The sequence below is a fragment of the Sturnus vulgaris genome, chromosome 1 (genome assembly GCF_052056855.1).
Source record: "Sturnus vulgaris isolate bStuVul1 chromosome 1, bStuVul1.hap1, whole genome shotgun sequence".
NCBI classification, from domain to species: domain Eukaryota; kingdom Metazoa; phylum Chordata; class Aves; order Passeriformes; family Sturnidae; genus Sturnus; species Sturnus vulgaris.
In genome coordinates, this window is record NC_142243.1 from 33,645,496 (window position 1) to 33,667,173 (window position 21,678).

At 37.6% G+C, this 21,678-nt stretch overlaps 1 protein-coding gene across 1 annotated transcript in view; it reads right to left on the bottom strand.

Annotated features, from left to right (window-relative positions):
- Positions 1-385: 385 nt before the first annotated feature.
- HIBADH (3-hydroxyisobutyrate dehydrogenase) overlaps positions 386-21,678 on the bottom strand; it is an 82,858-nt gene continuing 61,565 nt past the window's right edge. The window contains exons 5-8 of the mRNA XM_014894099.2: positions 14,396-14,529; positions 13,777-13,853; positions 6,661-6,817; positions 386-1,381 (exon numbers count right to left, since the gene is read on the bottom strand). Of these exons, the coding sequence (XP_014749585.2) occupies positions 1,223-1,381; positions 6,661-6,817; positions 13,777-13,853; positions 14,396-14,529 (527 nt within the window). The 3' untranslated portion in view covers positions 386-1,222. The remainder of the gene's footprint in view (positions 1,382-6,660; positions 6,818-13,776; positions 13,854-14,395; positions 14,530-21,678) is intronic.

Below are 21,678 nucleotides of genomic sequence, written 5' to 3' on the forward strand. Positions count from 1 at the left end.
CACAGTTTTGATAACCTCACGTGCATCTATAAAAGGATCCATCACACAACCAAAACAGGAATGTAGATGCATAATTGATCATTAAACCTAGAGTTTGAATGTGGGTAGTTCTAGCAAAATCAGCATGAGTATTTATAAAGCCAAATATGTACCTGTACGTTGGCAAGAACAATGAGATGTGAACAGTTAAGGTAATACGTATGCAAATATATTACTGCCTGCATTTCATAACAAGAACTTTTGAAAGGCTTGGGTTTGCAATATGATCTGATAATCTGTAGAAAACCCAGCAAATTAAAAAAATAAGACCATTTAGTGTAAGTTTTGGTTAATACTGTGTATACAAGACTGGACCAAAAGAAAAAGCAAATAATCATGCAGCGAGTATTTATCAGTATAGATTTTATTTCTTTTCAAAATAATGGGGTTTGTTTAGATTTAAAATACTTCAATAACTACCTAAAACAAATGTACACTTTGTTAGAACTTCTGGTAAGTGCTGATCTTGAGTTCTGAAAATGCGTGACAGAATACAAGAAAATATAAAATTGGGTTAGCAAAATACATTAACGGAGCTTTACATGAGGGACACATATTCTATATTATTCCACCTAAGTCTATCAGGTAAACATGGTGTAACAGCTTTCCACTTAGAACACATGCCTACTAACATAATCTGCAACCTGAATCCCAGGAAAAATTAATTTCTTATCAACTCAAGGCTAGTAGGTCCAAAACAAAAAAAAATCCATCTCAAGATGTGTTTCCTTATTGAACATTTATTCCCTTTTTCCGTAAGGTATTCATTTTAAATTTTAATAGATCACTATATATGATAAAATTGCAATAAAACATTCTCTTATTATTCATGATTCAACTAAGTCTGTAGCCATAACGTAAGTTATTTTATATGTGAACAGTTAAGTGTTTAATAAAAAAAATATTTATTTATTGCATCTAGTGAAAAAAACTTTGATGGTTCTTAAAAAAAAAAAAAGAAGGACTTGCTGTTGGCTAATTGCCAAACAATCCCTTCCCTGCAGCTTGCTTTTTCAAGAATTATAAAGGAACTCTGGAGTTCGTTGTGATCTGGACAGCCAAAGATGATTAATCTGTATGGGAGCAGGATACACAGTACTTGATTAAATCCACAAACTTCCCAAATGAGCTAAAAGGATTAAAAAAATGTGGTTTGTTATTGTGTCCATTTCCAAAGAACAGCTCACAAGCTTTCCTCCTCACGTAAAAACTGGAACACAGCTGAGAAGTCTTTCAGGGCATAGCCTTTGGCACACATCATCCTGTAGATCTGATGTGCCTGGGAGCCCAAAGGAACTGGTGTCTTTGTATTGGTGGCAGAAATCTGGGCCAAGCCAAGATCCTGTGAGGGGCAAGAAGAGAGAGGAAAAGGTCAGAGAGGAAGAACGGAAGGAAAGAAAAAGAGAAAAAGTCAGGGGAGAAATAATAAGGACATAAACAGCTATGTACATTTTATAGGTTACTAAGATTCCACTGTAACGAGAACTCTACTGCCAACAAGTACAATACTCCAGCCTTAAAATTTCAGACCTGGAAGAAGCAGGTTTTGCATAGTTTTTATTTTTTAAGACAGTAATTCAATGCTATTCAACAGAAAACCCTCAAACTTTGCCAGGCAGGCACCACCATAAGAACAGGAGGAATTTTAAGATTCTAGATCACTATATAACCTAGTAGCAAGACTCAGACTCTTTTTCCCCATCATGGATCCTATTTGTCTATATTTGTCTCATCTGCTCAGTCTTCAGGTCAGATGGACAGTAGAAGGTCCCCACTATAATGTCACCTATCCCTACTCTCCCTTTAATCCTGACCCATAAATTCTCAGTCAGCTCCTTCTCCATCCCCAGGCAAAGCTATATGAACTCCAGCTGGTCACTGACATAGAGCCTGAATCCTTCCACTCCAACACCCCAGTCAGAGGAGTCATCCCACCATGTCTCTGTGATGCCAGCAAGATCACAGTCCTGCAGGCATGCACACACAGCATTTGCATAGGGTCATTTAAACTTCTTCCTGATGAAGCCAACTTACTGGCTGGAATGGCTCTAATTCCTTTGTGCTGCTCTTCAGGAGTTCTCCTGCTGGACCTGCAATCCATCTCCAGGCTCTGGACAGCTACTGCTGTCACTGGCATCAAACTGGCAGGACTGGGAGCAATGCCGTTTCCCCCTCCCCCAGTAACTTTAGCTTACAGCTTCTTCACTACAGCTCTGCAAGCCTGTAAGTGAAGACGCTCTTCCCCTACTCTGACAGATGGTCCCTATCCTTGATACAGAAGAACTGAAAGACTGTAGTTCTGCTGAGAGCACCTTTGACTTCTCAGGGATGACTTACAAGACAGGTCTTTACTTTCTATGTGTCTGGATTTGAATTAGCACAAGGAAATTCAAGATCTTACTCTACTCTCTAAATGTCACTTCGATCTGTAAATCGGCTCTATAAAGGTCATTCTGATACAAATCAGAATTATAGTTACTTTTCCTATTACCCTCGAATGACTTCAAGCTCTAGGAAAATGGGAAAAACATACATATCAGATGTCACAGGATCCAAAATAGTTTTCATCTGCATCAGAGCAGATAATTTCTTCTCTGTTGAAAGACTGATGAGCTGACAAATCTAGGAATATTTACTTTAACCTGCATACAGTAAGATACTTCACGACACATATGAACCCTCTTTGTGCAATCTGTTCCTATATTATTAATTTTATTTAAGAAAGCTTAGCTCATGTAATGGAATATTGCAGTGGCAAAAACACCTACCTCCAAACCAGTGGAAGTACTTGGTATTGGTAGTGGTGACTGTGATCTATTTCTCTCTGAAGCGACATTCACAGAAATAATCCCTGAAATTTTTGAATGGACTGCTAGCACAAATACAATTTCATAAATGTCCTGGTATTGGCAAGGGACAGGGTTAATTTTTCGCAGCAGCTGCGAGGGGGTGGAGCCTTGCACCATGTGGGCATGGCCAAGAGCTCAGTGTTACTTGGTAGCACCCTATGTCATTCCTGGGCTGGGGAAAGGAACTCTCTTGGGGAAGAAAGGATGCTCCTTTCTGGTTGTAGAAAAGTGTGGTGAATGGGTCTGTCCACCATTCTTTTTCATTTTCCTGGGCTTGGTGAGCATTTTGCATTTAAATCACCCTATGTTTTGTTGTTAGTATTGTTGTTGTTACTGTTTATGTTCTTATCTCATGGCTGCTTCTCATCTCAACCCATGATTTCTGCCTCTTGTGTCTCTGACTGGAGGGGCAGGGAAGCAGCTCACAGGATTTTTTTGGTGGGGATATTAAATTGGGGAATAGCATTCCTAAACCAAGACAACAAAGTAGCTCTGTTCACATCAGTAACGAAAGCATGGCTCCAAGATGGTTGAAACATTCAATAACATTTCAATAGTCAAATGGACAAGGACTCCTGACTGAAGTCCAGGAAGGTTGTTTTGCTTTTTTAAAACTCCATCCTATAAATTAGAGCTTTGAAGGAAAAAACCCAAGAAAATGTAAGTAAAGCTTATCTTTAGCTTCAGATTGTGAAGTATTTTGCACCTTTTCACTTGAGGTTGGAGGCTCCTCAAGTCAAATAGTGCAAAACAGCTCTGAAAGAAATTTCCCTTTGCTGACTTATTTGGGAAAGCAAAAGTGAGAGGATAGTTTACGGTTTTTCTCATAGTCTTTGGAACTGACAACATCTTCCAGATGTCTCAGTGCCCTGAATATTCCAACATTTTTCCTCAGCTTAGAATAGGGAAATAGATTCTCTTTCACAATTTGCTTCCACTTTGGAATTACCTGGCTCCTTACATTCATTTTGCAGTTGACGTAAATGAAACTGCCATTTGGAATAAAGCTCAAAGGCTGTCTTGACATGACTCAAGAGAACTATGATATAAATCTAGCTCCTCTCAGGATCCAAAGTTGACATTTAATTTGCAACTGTGCTGTCAATGAAAGATGGAACTTCTGGCCTGCCAGTGCCCTGGACACAAACATGGTATGGTAAGCCGAACTACGTTTTTAAAAATGCAAAATCTTTAGAGCAGGTTTCAAATTACGTTGACTAAATTGAATATTTCAGCATCAAATCTCAAGACCAAAGAACTTCTCAGAAGTATTTGGCAAACTTTTCTGACCCAAACACCTAAAATAAGGATCCTCTGGCTTTGAGAGATTTTGCTGACAAAATATTTTTAAGAAAGTCTTTGATTTCCACCATGTCTGATATGTGAGCAGGAACTTGAACTTTAGAAACTGTGTTTAGTGACTGTTACTGAGGCATTCCTAGATATTTTCACTGTGGAATATTTTCTCCTCAACCTCAGAGTTTTACCTACCTCTTTCTCCTTTGAATAGATTCTTTTTTATTTCTTAAGTGACAAAATTGTGCTCTGTATTTCCCTTAAAAAAACTCCCCATCCCAAACAATTCACAAACTGCATAGTATGACACATATCAGGATGAAATGGATAGTAGCAAAAGTCTTTCCACAAACGAAAAAGCAGTGTCTTAGAAGGGGTCACCACTGCACCAAAGAATAGCCTGAACATGATCAGTTGTCTTGGCTACTTATTCAAGAAATCTTACATCTATATAGAATAACAGAGCATGGTTCAAGAGGCATGAGAAGAATTTAATTTTCTTTCCTTCTTACTGAGGATTCTAGCCTAAAGAAGGCAGTCTTGAGGACTGTCAGGAGAGGCAAGTCAGAAGAGGTGAACAGCAATTACAAATCTCTCTGCGGAACTCTCTCCTGGTTATCATTGATATTTTATAACCAAAAGCTGGCAGTTTCAACAGGCACAAACCAGGCTGCTATTCCTTCAATTAAAGATCTTTCAGGGCATCTTCCAGGGGAGATGAAGGTCCCTCTCAGAAGCAGACCAAAGGAAAAAAAAACAACTCTTTAGAAAGAAACTCAAAAGGGAGGGAAGAAAATGTGCGCCCCCATTGCATTTATACTATGAGGCTATTCTGGACAACATTGAGAGTGATCAATCATGAGAATAGAGACTGCACCGTGAAACATGGCACAACAGGCAGAACAGATTCTGGAAACAACACACAATGTGGCAACAAGCTTTGAGGCAGGGCCAAGATCAGGTTGCTTATCTCTTATTGCCTGACAAACTTCAAGCAATTACCTAATGCTTTTTATAAATCTGTAATTTAAACAACACTTTATTGTCCTCAATGTTCAATTATATGAACACAATGTAAAAAACACTATTTTTCAATATTTTAATACATTCCTCAACGAAATGAAAGTTCCTGGTCATTGGTCCATAAACATAAAATGTAGCAGCCATTGAGGGGTTGTGAGCCAGGCAGCAAAGTTTTTTGGTGCTACCACATGCAAAACACTCTAGACCTGCTCTGAATAGAAACTGGCTAATTTCATTGAGTGTGCAAATGCACCAATTGTCCTAAGTCAACTGCAAAATGACATGAACAGTATTAATAAGCAGGTATTATATACAGGAGCTCCAGCACTTTGGAGATTTGCATGGTAATATCTGAGTTTGTTCAACTTTGAGAATGCTGTTTTAGTTTTAAGTGCTACATTTCCACTTACATGGAAGAGCTGAAATTGGACAGAATGCCTAACCAACCAGTTGGGAGCACTCAATAAACTGCCATGCATTAAACCTACCCTGTATGAACTCAAATGCCTCCCTCGGGATAGTATCTCCATGAAACAGATATTCAGTGTGAAATTATTTCCTGCACTTAGATGAGACACCTCTTCCAGAGCTGATTTTATAATTTACCTTGGGCAATTATGGTGCTCGGTGTAAAGTAGTTCAAGAGTCAGAGTTCTGTATCTCCTTCCTCCAACTGTGTGTCCTATCAGTGGGATGCAGAGCTCTGACCTCCTTGCCTACTTTCCTTTGGCCTCTAAAAGCTGACCACAGAGTAACTCAGGACAGCGCTTTTCCTGGAAAAGCCAAGAGCATGGCAATAACTGCATTCTCCCGGGATGGCATAACAGTAGGTTTTCAACTTCCTATTGCTGAGAAGGACCTAAATCCCAGATCTCCCACTTTGTGCACATGCAATTTAGATTACTAGGTATTTACTCATGAGAAGCCCTCCCTCTGTCACCAGCTAAGACAATTCAGGAGAGTTCACAGAATGGTGCAGAAATCTGCAGAAGATCAGCCTGTGGTGGTGTGGGGCTTGTTTCTGCATTCCAGATGGCCTTAGGCAGAAGGAAAGTATACAAGCAATTGGCTTAGCACGGAAGGGCTTGCTAGAGAGCATGTCCAGTAGCACAGTTAAAGGTATCTGGAAGAGAGTGGGCTGAAAATCTGAGATGCTTATGCCACTATCAGCACCTAATTAAGTCACGTGGATTTCTCTGAATTCTCTCTTGAACTTAGACTTCTAAATTCTAGAGCAGTCATGCAAGAGGCACCTAAATGGCTTGCCGATGCTCACTATACCAACAAGTCCATTGGGACTCCTTTATTGAGGCAGAACTCAAAAAAATCATGCATGTAATCTCATATATAATCAATATACTATCCTGCAATCACAAATTTTCCCTAAGAAGACCATTTGCTAGAAGCCCAGAGAGAAGCAGCTGCACGTACTTGACGTGCAAGTGTTCTGTACCTTAGCCATGAGTGTTGTTCCAAAGCCACCTTGATAATTGTTAGCTGAGGGTACTCCTTCCATCACTCCAGGAACAGGGTTGTACGTATCGCTTGACCAACAGCGACCTGAGCTCATATTTAGGATTTTGGCCAGCAGCTTTGGGTCAAGGCCTAATCTGTCAAAGGTCAAAGAAGAGAAGTGTTAATGTCAAAATGCACAAGACATGGGTGACTTGTTTTATATCTTAAGACCCTACCATCATTCCTCTCCCTTTATTATAAGTCATGAAAAATGACAGAGTATTGATATTGGGGGCAGGGATGCTGTATCTTAAATTAAAGAGCATCAATCCGCCATTTAAGCAGTAGGTTTTCAAAGCTATTTTCCTTTTGCACTAAGCAAATCCACTTCACCTAGCAATTTTGAAAGTGCAAGCAAATTAAAGGTCCTCTGAGAACAACAGTTACCTTGTATTTCAATTACTAAAAGGCATTCTCTCTTCTGCTACCTACTAGGTCACATACTTGTTCTTCATATAAAAATATTCTCTGAACAAAGCAAAAAATTCACAAGCAAGTGTGGCAACACAAAAATTATTGTGCGATGCATTTATATGTGAACACTAGTGCATTTCTGAAGTAAACAAGATAACACAATTGTTTCTACTCTAATAATGTGAATAAAAATGCTGCACTTCTCAAAAAACCATTACTGTTGTATACATCTGTGCATTCTTGTCTTTGCTATTATTAAATCTTCATTATATGTTCCTGCTTATGAGGCAAGTCTGCATTTCACTGTGACATATGTTATCTATTCGCAAACATATATTATAGTTCTGGGTCAGCTGCTGATAAGGTTACTGATCCCGATAAAACAAAGCTTGTCCAAGTAGAAACGTCATTTGTTCTACCATGGAGATGATAGCATAAACTGCTGCTCACTGCAGACCCTAAAAATTCTTCAATATTATAAGAAATTAACCCTCTGATGAATTCACACTTGTGCTGATAATAAGTTGCAAGTGTAATTTTACATCAACTGCATCAATACCAAAGACAAGCAGCAGCAGTTTATCTGGCACTGTACAAATGTTCAGCTACACACAGGACAAAAGAGAAAGCAAGGGAAGTATCTCTGTAACAATGCAAGATGAGAAAAGGACATTTTAAAAGGAATATATCACAACCTTCTATAAAGTTTATTTAAATAGATTTCAGTGTTTTTTACGTTTATGTTAGTTCTCACATCACAGACTTTTGCAGATCCCCATAGCCTAACAGTGCTTTCAGGCACTGTAGCACTCCAGGTTTTAATCTGTAGATGAGCAAAGCTCATTTCCAATGGAATAGTTGCTAAAAAGCATCTATTCCAGTAGGCATTCTGGATTTGAAAAACTATGTTTAAGACAGTTGGCCATACAGTATAGCTCCTACTCCTATAGTGGCACTGTGTCCTGCAAGTCTGCCTTCCTAATGCAAAGCAAGATAAATTTCTGTATTTCAGATAGCTTTTTGGCAGTACTGCTGTGCACACTTATTTATGATTTGCTGCAGCGGCCCCTGGAATTCAATGGAAAGCCTCTGTTGGCCTAAATGGGATCAAGCTTTATGTTCCTCCCCATTTTTTCCAACTCTTTGATTCAACTGAATTCTTATAATAATCATTTATTTAAAAATATAAACTGTATTTTTCAGCACCAGTATGTTTTCACAGTGTTTGAATTATATTTTCATTGTGCATAGTTCATCAAAGTCCTCACCATAAAAGTCTTCATCAAGAGCCACTACGAATAATGGCTTTAATTGTTGTGATCAAAAAAACCCACACTGGGAACATTCAAAGCCTGAGCTTTCAAATACACAGAGGTTATTCTTTTTTCCCCCAAACAAATCTCTTGACTTGTCTGTTTCCTTATCATTGTTGCATCCAGATAATATTTTTACCAATGCAGTGCCTGCTTGTGCCATATCCAGCTGCATGGAGGGGCCTGCAATTACAGCTGTGAGTATACTGCAAGACAGAGAGCTTATTATTTCAAAACACATATAACCCTCCCGAAGAATGCCCTTTTTACAGTGTTCCAACTACCTCCATGTGAAAGTATACTTTAAAAGATATGCATGTATTATACAGATATGTAAAATACTGTCTTGCACTAGATCTGACATATTTTTGCTCTCAGAAAAGAAAAAGGAAGATAGTGTCAGTTTGTATCCCTGCTTCTTCAAAATTCATTGCTCTTAAACACCACGCAGCTTCTCTTCAGGAGACCTGAACCTATTTTTTTTCTCCTTTGCAGCAAGTGTATCATTAATAAGAGCAAGTTAGAAGTGCTTTGCATTTCATCTTTCTGAAGATTCATCCACTGGTGCATATATAACTGACAGTTAAAATTAGACATATATTAAAATCAGTTACTGAAGAAGTCCTCTGTCTTCCGCTGTGCCCAAAGCTTGTAATGGTCTGAAACCAGCCAGAATATACAGTAATTGTCATTCAGCAAGAGTCTATCCTAGAAAGTCATGCTTCAGTGGAGAAGACTGAGTTTCCATTTGAAATCAACAAATTAATCCAAGACAGGTATCTGAAAGGGCAAGTTTAATAGGAAGCAGCTACTGGGCTCTCAACCATGATAAAATGTTATTGCTGTTTCCCTGTAAATTGGCTGGGAACATACGATACTCTCTGCATAAGAGCTCCATAGCTGTTCAGGAGATATACTGCTCAAGCTATCAAAATGATGACAGTCTGCCAGTCCCCATAACAACTTGCCATTGGACGTGGCAAGAGCTTGTGCATGTGCGTGTGAATTTACAATTACTAAAATGTTCTTCTTCCTTTTAAGCAGAAAAGAAGCCCGTGTATTAACTGTACTTATAATAGAACAAAAACAATTGCTCCCTCAAATCAATGCTTCTTCAATAAAGTTCCTAATGAGGTGAACAGCAGAAACTAAGCAATAGATGCATATACTAAAAAAAAAAAAAAAAAAAAAAAGGTTAAAATAGGATCCCTTCATGCCAGTGCTCAAAATTCAAGTTTTGCTGAGCTCTAATAAAGCCTCAGCCTGAATTTCTCACACACTCCTCCAAAAGCTCAGTCTGGAACAGGTACAGAAATTGAAATAGCGTCTCACAAGCATCTCAAAGTGCTTTGGGTAAACACTGTATAAAGGTGCAAAGGTGCAAATATTCAAGCAGAACCTTACAACTCTTCTACCACAGTTAAAAATTACTTTGCCCTCGGTGATTTAAACCTCGGTGTTTTAAACTCTGGCGTCATTACTAACTTTCACTTAGCTATAGTCCCATGCCAAAGACAGTAGAACCACACCTTGGAGTTCTTTTTCAAGGTACTCTTTCTAAACTTTGCAGTGGGGATGTGTCCAAGACTATTCCTTGGCCTGTTGCACATGCTCCTCTCTACTCTGTCAACTCTCATTTCTGCTTGTGTCTTACATCCATAGCTCAGGGGTACTCCCAGAATCCAGTTCTAGAGACTGAGACTACATTTAAACTCATGAGAAAAAAAAGTTATTTTACCGTCTTTTTACTTTATTTATCTAAAAACCAAGCAGGCACAAACTCATGCATTAAAATTGCTTAGGAAGAAGCTGTTATTTGCAACTTTTGGTTTAAATTTGGATGGTACTGCAGTCCCTCCTCATAGAGAAGATTTTCTCTGCAATAGGAAGTACAAATTGATTTTGCAGCGAGGTTACTGCCACAGAGCCCTTATTGCTCTCCTGGTCCCTCTATATCCCAACTACATTAAGCATCCTTGTCCTGTCTTGTGTCACCACATAAGCCCTTCCTTGAGTCTTTGCAGGCAGTTTCTGACAGGACTGCCAACTGTCTGTCAGGCAGCAACTTCCATCTGACCTAAACACAAACCAGGTATCAGCAGTATTTCCCTTCTGAGCTTTATTTTCAAGTATTAGAAATTGTTTCACTGGAGCTCAGGGCTCAGTAGAACAAATTTACTGGCACTGAGATGATCAGCAAAATGAAAAGGAAAAAATATTTTCTGACTGTGGAGAGTATCACTTCATGTTTGTATTTCTTATTTGTGCAGTTTACGTGTACTCTATGTGTCAGTTTGACACAGTAAGTCAGTATTTTGCAATATGCCCACTACTCATAAAACTGTACAGCAAAATGTGCTCAAGATTTTTCTACTGACAAGTTGCACTAACATGCTAGAAAGAAAATAAAATATAAATGACAATGTGAATTAATTTCTGCAATGTCTGCCACACCTTTTAACTTTTACTAGTAACATTCATAAATCATCAGGAAAGTCATGGAGAAACTGAACATAACAAGCATTGCCTTGGTCAGAACTAAGGATGGGAATATTTTTAAAAAGTATTTACGCAATTTAATCCAAATAATTTCCAGTGAAAATTGATATCTTCACAGTAAATAAATATGATGTTCAAGTAAAGTAAGTGAAATATAAATGCAAAATTACATAGCAATATGGCCTATTTTTCTGGGAGTTTATTGTGGAATTTTTGTTCATAAATGACAGTTTTCTTTCTCCGCACCACATTCTATTTGCTACTTACGTTGAAGTTTGGAAAAACTGTGTAATTTCAAATATGAAATAAATCAAATAATAATTTAAAAATCTGAAATTCGTAAAACAGTCACTCTAACTGCTCTAGAAAAATAAAATTTGGACTGTATGGTTTATCAAAACATTTGAGGAAAAAATGGCTTATTAACAGAATTAATATGACACTGTTTTGAAGACTTAATTTCAGAGTATGTATTATGTATGGTTTATGGAAGGTTTTGTAATATGATTTTTATCATTTATGATTTCATAATGTAGCTACATCTAGTTCAGACAGCAGTATTTTGAATAAATTAATTATTCAAACTCCCTGGAACTCCATTTAAATGATGTAGCAGACATATACAATGCATGGCATAAAGACATTTTATATTCTTTCTATCTGAAAGTTAAGAACACATTTAAGTTCCACAATTCCTATTCTAAATTTTTATATTTTCAGTATCCTTTACCATTATTAAGTCAAAGTCTGACTTTCTTCACCAGATAAGCATCAATCTAATAAATCACCTTCAGTTTTCTACTCTCTTCAGAGTAGGCAGCCACTCTATCCTTCGAGCTTTAGACTAGAAAAAAAATTCCTAAATTTATTAATATAGAAAAACTTCTAATAATTAGAATGACAACTGTAAACTTCTACATTAGAAATTTTTACACACTCCAAGTGGAAAGCGCTTATTCTAGTTATAAGCAAAAGTCATTGTCTCAAGATTTAAATCACACTAAATGAAAATCAATGCAAGGGTTTTAAATTACTTCATAAAGCTTTAAATAATCACCTCTGTCTTAAACTTCATGCAGTTTTCGACTAAATGAGATTCGTCTCTTTCTATACTTTGGTTTAAAATCAGCAGGTTTCTTCTACAATAAATATAGTTCCTTCTTGATAACCTTAATTGCAGAGTAGGGAGACTTATATATTGTTACCTTCACATTGGATTTTTGCTCACAAATGATGAATACAGATTCAACCAACATTTAAACTGGAAAAGGAAAAAAATTCCAAACACCTTCAAGCTACAGTGACTGCAGACATCAACTTGCTCTTCACAGGGCTTACATGCCCAGAATACCCCTCTTCCAAACCTCTTGATTTTATTTTAGTTATTCCTACAAATGTAGATAAAACTATAACAAAAAAATAGTTGCATATGCTTTATTAAGTGAATCATGACTTAAAGCAGAACCCAATGCAAGCTTTCTGAATAACACTGGATTACAAAAGTTGTAAATAGCGCTACTGGTTTTATTATGGCTTGATGCAGACATGCTTCAGTATATTACAGACTCTCAATTTTAAAATGTAAATGGTACAGGATATTGATAAACCAATTAGCACTGATGCAAAGCAAATTCCTCTTTTATCTCAATTACAACATGACAACTTAATAGGTCAAGACAGTCTAACATCTGAGACAAGGGCAATTCAATAAAACAACTGCATCTTGATATGGTAATTAAGAGGAAATGTGAATCCATTACATTGTCTTGTGTATGTGTGCATATGTAGGTGTTCTTTTTTATTTATTTAAGCATTTGATGCCCTCTTGCTGTTTTTATAGTGTATCAAATCCACAAGAACACAGTTGAGCCCAGCTGATAAGTACCTACAGTATCTGTAGTTTCAGCAGGCAAATTTTAAGGATGCAACTGTGCAGATAAATAATTAATGAAAAGCCCGTAAAAGATACACAACTGCGAGATAATCTCTTTAAGCACAGGTCTTCTCTCTCTAAAAATTTGCAAATTATTTTGATCTGGCTACAAGAATTTATTAAAAGTTCAAATACATTGATACTCAACTGGTACTTGCATGCACTCTATAGGAAAATAAAGCAAAATGACAAGGACCACAGCAAAACAAACTGGAATCACAACTGGAAAATAAAAATAATTTTGCTCAACTATGATGTCACTTATAAGTTAGATGTACCACATGTTAGAAAAGAAATGGTAGTCTCAGAATTGGCAAGAGCGTAGTGGAGCATGCTGTAGCTTTTTGACAAACTAGGAGTTTTGGCAATTAGGACAAAGCGCTCTCATTAAGTCAAAGAAAGGTAGGTATTCTGTTTTATGCTTTCATCTTAATTTGATATACACACTGTAGTAGAAGTTTCACTTTACAATGTATCTTGGAACAATTTAAGAAATAAAGCCAATGAGAGCCATATGGGAGTATAATATTCTGAATAAACTGTACATTAGCTTAGAATACAAACAAAAACTTACCTCTATATTAGCTCTGGATGTTTATAATGAAAGACAAACATTATTGTATGCTGCACTACAGCAGAACAAATAAACTCTTCAGATGTAGAATGTAACAACCTATGCAGTCAACACAGGAGAATATTCCCATGCTGAAAACACCTCATTTAGTTAAATAATTCCTTTAGCCTGTTCATGGCTTTGTAAGACAACTTCTGGCAAAAAGTCTACCTATTTCTTTTAATCATCGTCTCAGCAAAAGTCAACCATAATACATAAAAACTGTAAACATGGAAAAAATGTTTTTGTAGAGGTTCAATCCATCACAAAAATCAAACCAACCTGATTCCAAGATTCATAGCCTCAGCAGTTCCAATCATACTGATGGCCAAGAGCATGTTGTTGCAGATCTTTGCAGCCTGAAAACAGGAAGCCATCCATTAGTTTATGCATTTTCATAGAACCAACATACAGGAATCAACTAGGCCCAGGACAATATGATCAAGTATGTTCTGGCAGCTTTCTTCTAGAGTAAACACAGATCTGTGATAGCACAAAGTTAATGAAAGCTGCTCTATGGCTCCTGCACAGATTAAAAAATACCTTTTTTAAGTACTGCTCAGTTAGTATACATGCCATGCAGGGGCTCTTTGTCCTTCTGAACATCCCTTCAGTAAATCTAAATCCAGATGAAGCAAAATTAAAATGTCTCTCCCCTAAGAAGTATAATCTCAACAAGCCAGTGTGGAGAAATACCAATCAGATTTTGGTGCTAAGTTATGCAACATACCAGACAGAAGTGCCATGATGTTATTTACAAACACAAGATTAGAGGCAAACAAACAAATATGAAGACATATTATCATGTATTTAAATCTGGAGTAAGAGGGTAAGCATCAATAAACAAAAAGCCAGGAAAAGGAAAGACTGAGATAGCTATTACCCCTTCAGAGAGCATTACCTGTCCGGTTCCAACCTCTCCACAGTAAATGACATTAGAACCCATGCATGTCAGCAACTCTTTGGCAGCATTAAATTCTTGTTCCACTCCACCAACCATGAAAGTAAGGTTCCCAGCTCGAGCAGCTCCAACACCTGAATCAAGACAGCATTGGATTTAATAATACTATTAAAAAGCCTCAAAATTTAGGCAGTTTCTCTTACCAGTAAGGGTCTGATGATGCAAAATTAATACTTCACTTACGATGAACCTCTCTAATTCTTTGTAAAAGTAACCCTACACTCCCAGTAATCAAAGGATCAGCAATTTAAACTCTAAAACATCTAATGGAGATAAAGCCACCTTCCAGGCACACTAGCAAAATAGTAGTAATACTTGTATAAAACTGGCAGTCACTTTTTATAGTTTATACAAAGAAACAATCAACTTTTCCTGCAACTTTGCACTCCACAAAATTCACAGTATCTGAATTACTAAATAAAAATTCTCTTTTTGTCAAACTACTCTTCACATAAAACCATTAACAAACTACTGCTCCAAGATAACTCTGCTTTTATTAGCCTTTTCAAACCTAGGCTAATTTTTATCAATGCTTCCTGATTTTCACATGATTGAACAGCTAAAAGACACAGGCATATTAAACCAAGTCTTCCAAATTTCTGCAGTTTGCTCTTAATCTGAAGCAAAATTCTCTTTACTCTGAGAAGCTTTAAGTTATTTTTCCACATATAAAGTTAATGCATATACAATGAAGCAATTACTATGTAAAGAAAATGTAAAAATTATTCGTACATATACATACACACAAACACACTATTCACAATTTTATTCCTGTAGTCTGTCCTGTCTTTAGCACAGTTCAGTAAACACACACCATAGTTCTTTGAATATACAATTCCAAAGCACAACACCAGCAATTTTTTCATGTGATATTTATTACCTCCACTCCATGAAATATTCTACTCCTTAAAAGAAGCCTAATTCTAATATGAATTACTCTTATATCCCTAATTTCCTCATCCCCAGTATTTAACGGGTATAACTGCTAGGAAAATTTGGTCTAAAGTGATGAACAAATCAGCTTCCTCACTAATTTTCACTCTGGCAAGAAGCATAGCCACAATGAATTTTCTGTGCTATGCATCAAACATTGGCCAGTTAGGGTGTACAGCTGCAGATAACAACTGACTTTCAGATTATACATGCTCAATTAGGTAGGGTGCTCTGAAGCTGTACTACAGGCTAAGGAAATGGTCAGTTTTGGAGTTTGTTTATAACATCAAGGACAGTTACATCGCAGCTTTTCACAGTGAAGAATTTGTTGAATTTTTTTTTTGCTTCTCAATAAAAATTTCAGTTTATGTTCTTGTTATGTGCAACTGCTCTGTGTGGCTATGTCTACAAATACCCCTTTCTATATCTCCCAACTGTTTACTTTTCCCATCCTACCTTTCAACTTATACCATCTTTTTAAGTCACTGAAGAATTTCAGACAAATTTGACATATCAAAGTCTCAAAAAAGTAAAATACCTACCAGTTATGCAAAACTAGGCAATAGTAAAAATGCTCCCAGTGATGACCTGCTCAGCCTACATTAGAACCTAGAATCACAGGATTTCTTGGAAGTGACTTCTCAAGACCACTCAACCCCCCTGCTCAAGGAGGGCCAGGTGAGGCATGTTGCCCAGGACCATGTCCAGTCAGCCTTTGAGTCTCTCCAAGGATGGAGACTCCACAGCCACTCTTAGGCAACTTCTTCCACTGTTTGCTTGCCCTCACAGTAAAAAAAGTGTTTTCTTGTGCTTCAGACAGAATTTCATGAGTTTTGATTTGTGCCTCCTGTCCTGTCACTGGGCACTACTGAGTAGAGAGTAGCTCCCTTAATTAATTTTCTCCCATCAGGTCTTTATACACACTGCTAAGATCTCCCCTGTGCCTTCCCTTCACGCTATACAGTCTCAGCTTTCTCAGTCTCTCTTTATATGAAAGATGCTCCAGACCCTTTGCCATCTTCATGGCCCTTAGCTGGACTCACTCCAGTAAATCTGTGTCTTTCTTGTGCTGTTAAATCCAGAACTGGAGGATCCAGAAGAATTCAGACCCACAGCTTTAACAAAACAATCAGTCTGTACACAAAACACTGTGGAGGTACTGAAATATATACAGTGGTGAAGATCTTCCCACCCAGGTTGAGAGAGACCCAATTTTCAGCCAATCCTTGATCTCACTTGATCAACTCCTCTCCAGGCAGCTCACAGGAACTGGGCTAAGAGCAAAGCCCAAACTAGCTAGAACAAACAGGTCATTGTTGTCTTTTTGGCTACCAGTTCACTATGTACATGACCGCAAAGATTGCTACATTAATAAACGCAATGATTTTCATTCCATTCCTCTAGCTGTTTTTATTCAAACCACATAATGGCCTTTACCACTAATCCTGTGATCTGACCTGCAGCAAATTAAGTAGACAATTTAAGTCAAAGCTTACAAACAAAATCCAGTACTATCCATCATAGGTCAATAGCCTTGTATCTAGATTACAGACTGCTAAATAGCTTCAGAGATTCATTTATTAGAGCAAAATTAATGCTGACAATAGTTTTCAGCTGGTTAATCTTCTGACAGCTGCACTCTCTCACTTGTTCAAACACATTTCAAGAAGCAAAAATAAATTAGTTAAGTAGAAAAAAAAGAGACCAATTTGTTGTGTAATGCAGCAGGCTTGGAAAATTCTTGTTTTAAAAACAAAAACCTATTTACTTCATGGTAGATTTTATCATCTAGGGTCCTTGCCAACTCTCTGCTATTTTATCAGAATCAAACGAGCAACATAGCAAATTTTTAAGACTGGCAATTAAAAAGAAATTGGCATGGAGTCTAGGAGTACAAGAACTGTAACTTCAGCTAAAAACAGAAATTAAAAAAAACATTATACAAGAATGCACAGCCTTCTTTCACAATCACCGCTTCCATACCAACAACACAAACCAGTTAAGTATTATCAGTTTTTAACACTTAAGAAAGCAATGGAGATGCAGAACAGCTAATGCAATTTAAATATGCTATTATTTTTCATATTTAGATTTTTTAAAAGAAGTCTTACCACCTAAGATAATGTTTTATGTACCACTCATGTGAGAGTCAAAAGTCCTTTCAACTCTATCTGTTCTCTCTAAAATACAAAAAGTCTCTTCACATCCTTGGGGAATAGTTTTCAGAGAAACTGTATCTATGATTAGCATGTGTTAAGATTTCCTCCTCTGCTGCAAAGCAAGACTGCTGGAGCCCATGGCTGCAGCCTTACACTTCGTTTTTCTAGGCTGATAACCCACACCTATGTGCAGAATCCATCAAGGTCATCAGACCAGCAGATCCCACAGAGCAGATCAACTCCAAGTCTGTTGGTTACAACAGCACCAGAATTTATCCCAGAGATATAAATTGACAGGAACAGGACTGCAGAAAAATATAACAGATCTAGCTAGCTGAGGGGATATGCAAGAAAATGACTCTGGGAAAAAATACGGTGAGAAGTTGTAGAGTAGCACTGCAGTATGGCGTATCCACTTGGAGATGGGTTTCCCACTTGCTTACTAGCAGTTTTTGGATGAAGAGCTGCAAAACTAAGTTTTTTAATCAAAAGAAGTACATAAAGAACTGCACCTCAAAGCATCCTGTCACATCTGGCCACGCTACCTGTGGGGCAAGTTCAATTCAGGTGCTTCTCATTTGATTGCCAATGGATTGCTCAATGAACCTGCTACAGGAAGGTTCTTAAGTTCAATATTTTAGACAAAAATAGGAATGGAGACTTATGAGCCCTCACATGAGAACAGCAAATGGTTGCAGCTACCCTGGAACAATCTGAAGATGAGGTCAAGTTTTAGCATCCAGGCCAAGCAGCCTCATTCGACAGACATGCTGACCTTCCATATTCACTTTCCTGTGCTTACTTAAACAGTATTTTGTGTTGCTACAAAAAGTCTTGAAATTTGCCACTGACGTTTCCAGTTCCAGAAAAAGCCCAGAAGGGTCTTAGCTCTACAGCTACATCATCAAAACAGCTAAGTTTCTATCAGTTTGCTTATTATTAAAAACATAATTTGCTAGAAAAGAGATGTTAATGTAAAGGTGTTATGAGAACAGAGAACAGATGAGTTAAAAAGAAGTGATATTGTAAGGCTATGCATTAAGCACCATCACAGTGGCAATGCTGAAAGCAGCAACACTGCTGGAAAGACAATGCACCCAAGCATATCTCTGTGCCAACATATTTAAACCACTGTTACGCTGCACCTGCAGATAAAAAAACTCATTGCTGACAAAGCTGAGACTGAAATTATATGATCTGAGCTGTTTCAGAGTCTTCGAAGGACAAGTAAGAGATGAAGGCTATAATACCAAGAAGCTTCAGCGAAACATAATCTATACTGCTACTTTTCTACCCAACATTTAGCTGCAATTTTAACAACTAATTTTATGATCTAAACTTGATTTAAAAAAAAAAAAGAAACGAAACCAAGAAGAACATCGCTAGAGTTTTAATCCTCTGTATTGTTTTACAATGTTGCAGCTTCAAGCACAGGAGTTGAGGTATTGCCTGTTCCACTTTGGGAAGTACAAGGGAACAGTGGCCTTTTATTCTGATTTTTTTTTAATGCAGTTTAAGTGACTGTAGCTGCCTCAAACAAGCAGGTTCTTGTCATGTTTGCTCTCCTTCAGATAGGCTGAGCTTGAGAGGCTGCATCTGTATACCTTGTGTGAGCGTATATTTCTAAGGACTAAGTAGATTTTTTTAAGTACCTGCCAGCTCACACCAAATACTTTGTCTTTGCAACTCACGAAAAGTTAAACCAAGATACACAAGGAAAGATTAACTGAAAAGGTTACTATTGTTTTGCTACATGTATAAATCTAAAACCAATTAAAAGGCATGTACAGGCAAAATCAGCTATAAATCCCTACTGGAAATAGAAGAATATTTAAAACCATACTATAAATTTAAAATAACCGTGAAGAGACTAGTTATTCTATAAAATACAAATAGGGTATCAATTTTTCTACTTGCTTCTTAGACAATGTCTGCCATCATCAATCTATTTCCAGGAAACAAGTAAATGGAACAGACTCAGAAAAAACCCCACAGCACACCACCACTCCAAGGGCTTGTGTTTCTCCCTATTATAAAAATCAGCATCAAAGCCAGACCTATGAAGCTATTCTGCAGCCGTATAACTAAAACACAGTAAATCACTTAATTTGCTCAAAAGAACTTAAATGTTGTAACCAGTCTGCCATCAGCAGAGATAAAGAAGAGGGCCGATGGGACCGGGCTGCAATGTGAGCCGTCTTTAAAATGCAATTGTTCTAATCATTTTCTACAGATGCAGCCTCACAAGGGGCTGCTGTCACAGGGACCATTTACGACTTGTTATGGTGTCTCTATTGTTTACCAGCGACATTCGCTAAAAAGGCGACAGCTGGGACAGAAAGCTGCTCCTCAACGAACAATATAATCCCGTGAAAGTAATCAACAAATTTAAGGGTGTTAATTAACTTTACACTTTATCATGTTCAATTAGTTGTCCTTTCTCGAAAAGATTGCCGTGCACAATCGGTTTAGAGCGTGCCATGTTTGATTTGTAAGTGATCACTGTTTCTGTTTCGAAGTCCATGTCAGATGTTCTCTTGGGTTTTGGTGACACAGATGAATGGCTCTGCACATGTTAGGGGGTGATCTGGTTTAACATAAACCAGCATAACATAACCCCTTGTTAACGTATCGCTGGCCTTTCCAAGCAGGCACAGAAACGCCCGTGCCCGCGGACGCACACAAACCTGCACAAAACCCTGCGGCAGCACCACAGTCAACGAGTCCAAGTTTCGTTTTTGCTGAAACGCAAAGACACAAATAAATGGGCAATTTTTCATCATTATATCTCAAAGCCAGACTTGTCTTTTAGGGGCACGCTTGGGATCATTTCTTCCCAGCAAGATCCCTAGTTCTGCCGCATTATGCACTAATGCACAAGTGCCTCCGTACATTTTACATAATGCCCGCTGCCTTTTCTAATGGCAGCTGAGCAAACGCTGGGTAGATGCACTCAGTTCTTCTGTATATGAGATTCTGTAGTTTGTACTACATTTACAGTGCCAGGGATTCTAGAAGAAAGTTGAATTAATCTATTATTAAAATTTGCCATTTTCCCTTTAAGGTACCATTCCTACTTGCTAATGGGACACGGCAAAGCTCATGATGAAGTGACAACGTACTTGGAAGTGTCCCTTAATGAAAGTCACTGCTGTTTCTCTCTTCTGACAAACGCAGCTTTGCATCACCGTACCTCATAAGCTAGTGATTTTTGAGCAAAAATGGAAATGGAGGTTCAAGTCAGTGATTTCAAGATTTATACAACAAGCACTCAAATATTAATCCAGACAAAAGCATGCTTAAGGAAGTAGAAACATCTCTTTTACAGCATAATCGAATTCTACAATTTGTGAGATTATGGCTGTACAGAGAAAAAGACCTAGTGGATTTTTATTCTGCAGCAACAGGCAAATTAAATACACAAGATAGCCATTATTTAAGCAGTTACATTGTACATAAAAACAAACTGCAAAAACCCACCCACAAAGCAAAACAAAATAAAAATGCAAAGAAAGCCCAATGGAAAAGTTGTTAACTCTGAAAGCTAATAATGGAGTAGGTTAAATATTTAAGAGGAAATTATAGACTATATCAGAAATAGCTGAAACCACAAAACAAAGCAGTATAAAACATTAGTTTTCTGCTAGGAAGAAGATCTGCAGGGAAAAGGGAAGCGGTCGATAGATCCTTAAATTGGACGCAATAGCTGTTCTTCTATCCCAAGTTGGCAGCTGCTACATTTGCAGACCTAGTTCATTATTTACCCATAATGACCATCAAGCTCCAGTCAAAGTCAGATCACAACAACTGTCAGCAGCTCTTTTAATTAGCCTTGTTTGAATTCAGATAAATATCACAATGGCCCTGCTTCTGCTGAAAAAGCAACAAGAAGATTGCAAGGAATAAGCTGCCCCGACTTCCTAACAAACAGTATCGTGAAGAAGTCCAGAGAACTAAAGTTTTTTTTTTTAAATTAAGGAAGGGATGGTGATGTGCACATTATTATTTTTCCCTCATGTGATATTCATATTACTACTTACAATTCCTGTTTATAAGCAAATCTGTGCATCTGAAGTGCCAACTCAAAACACTACTCCACAATCTAAAAGGTAAACTTGAAGAGATGGTTTA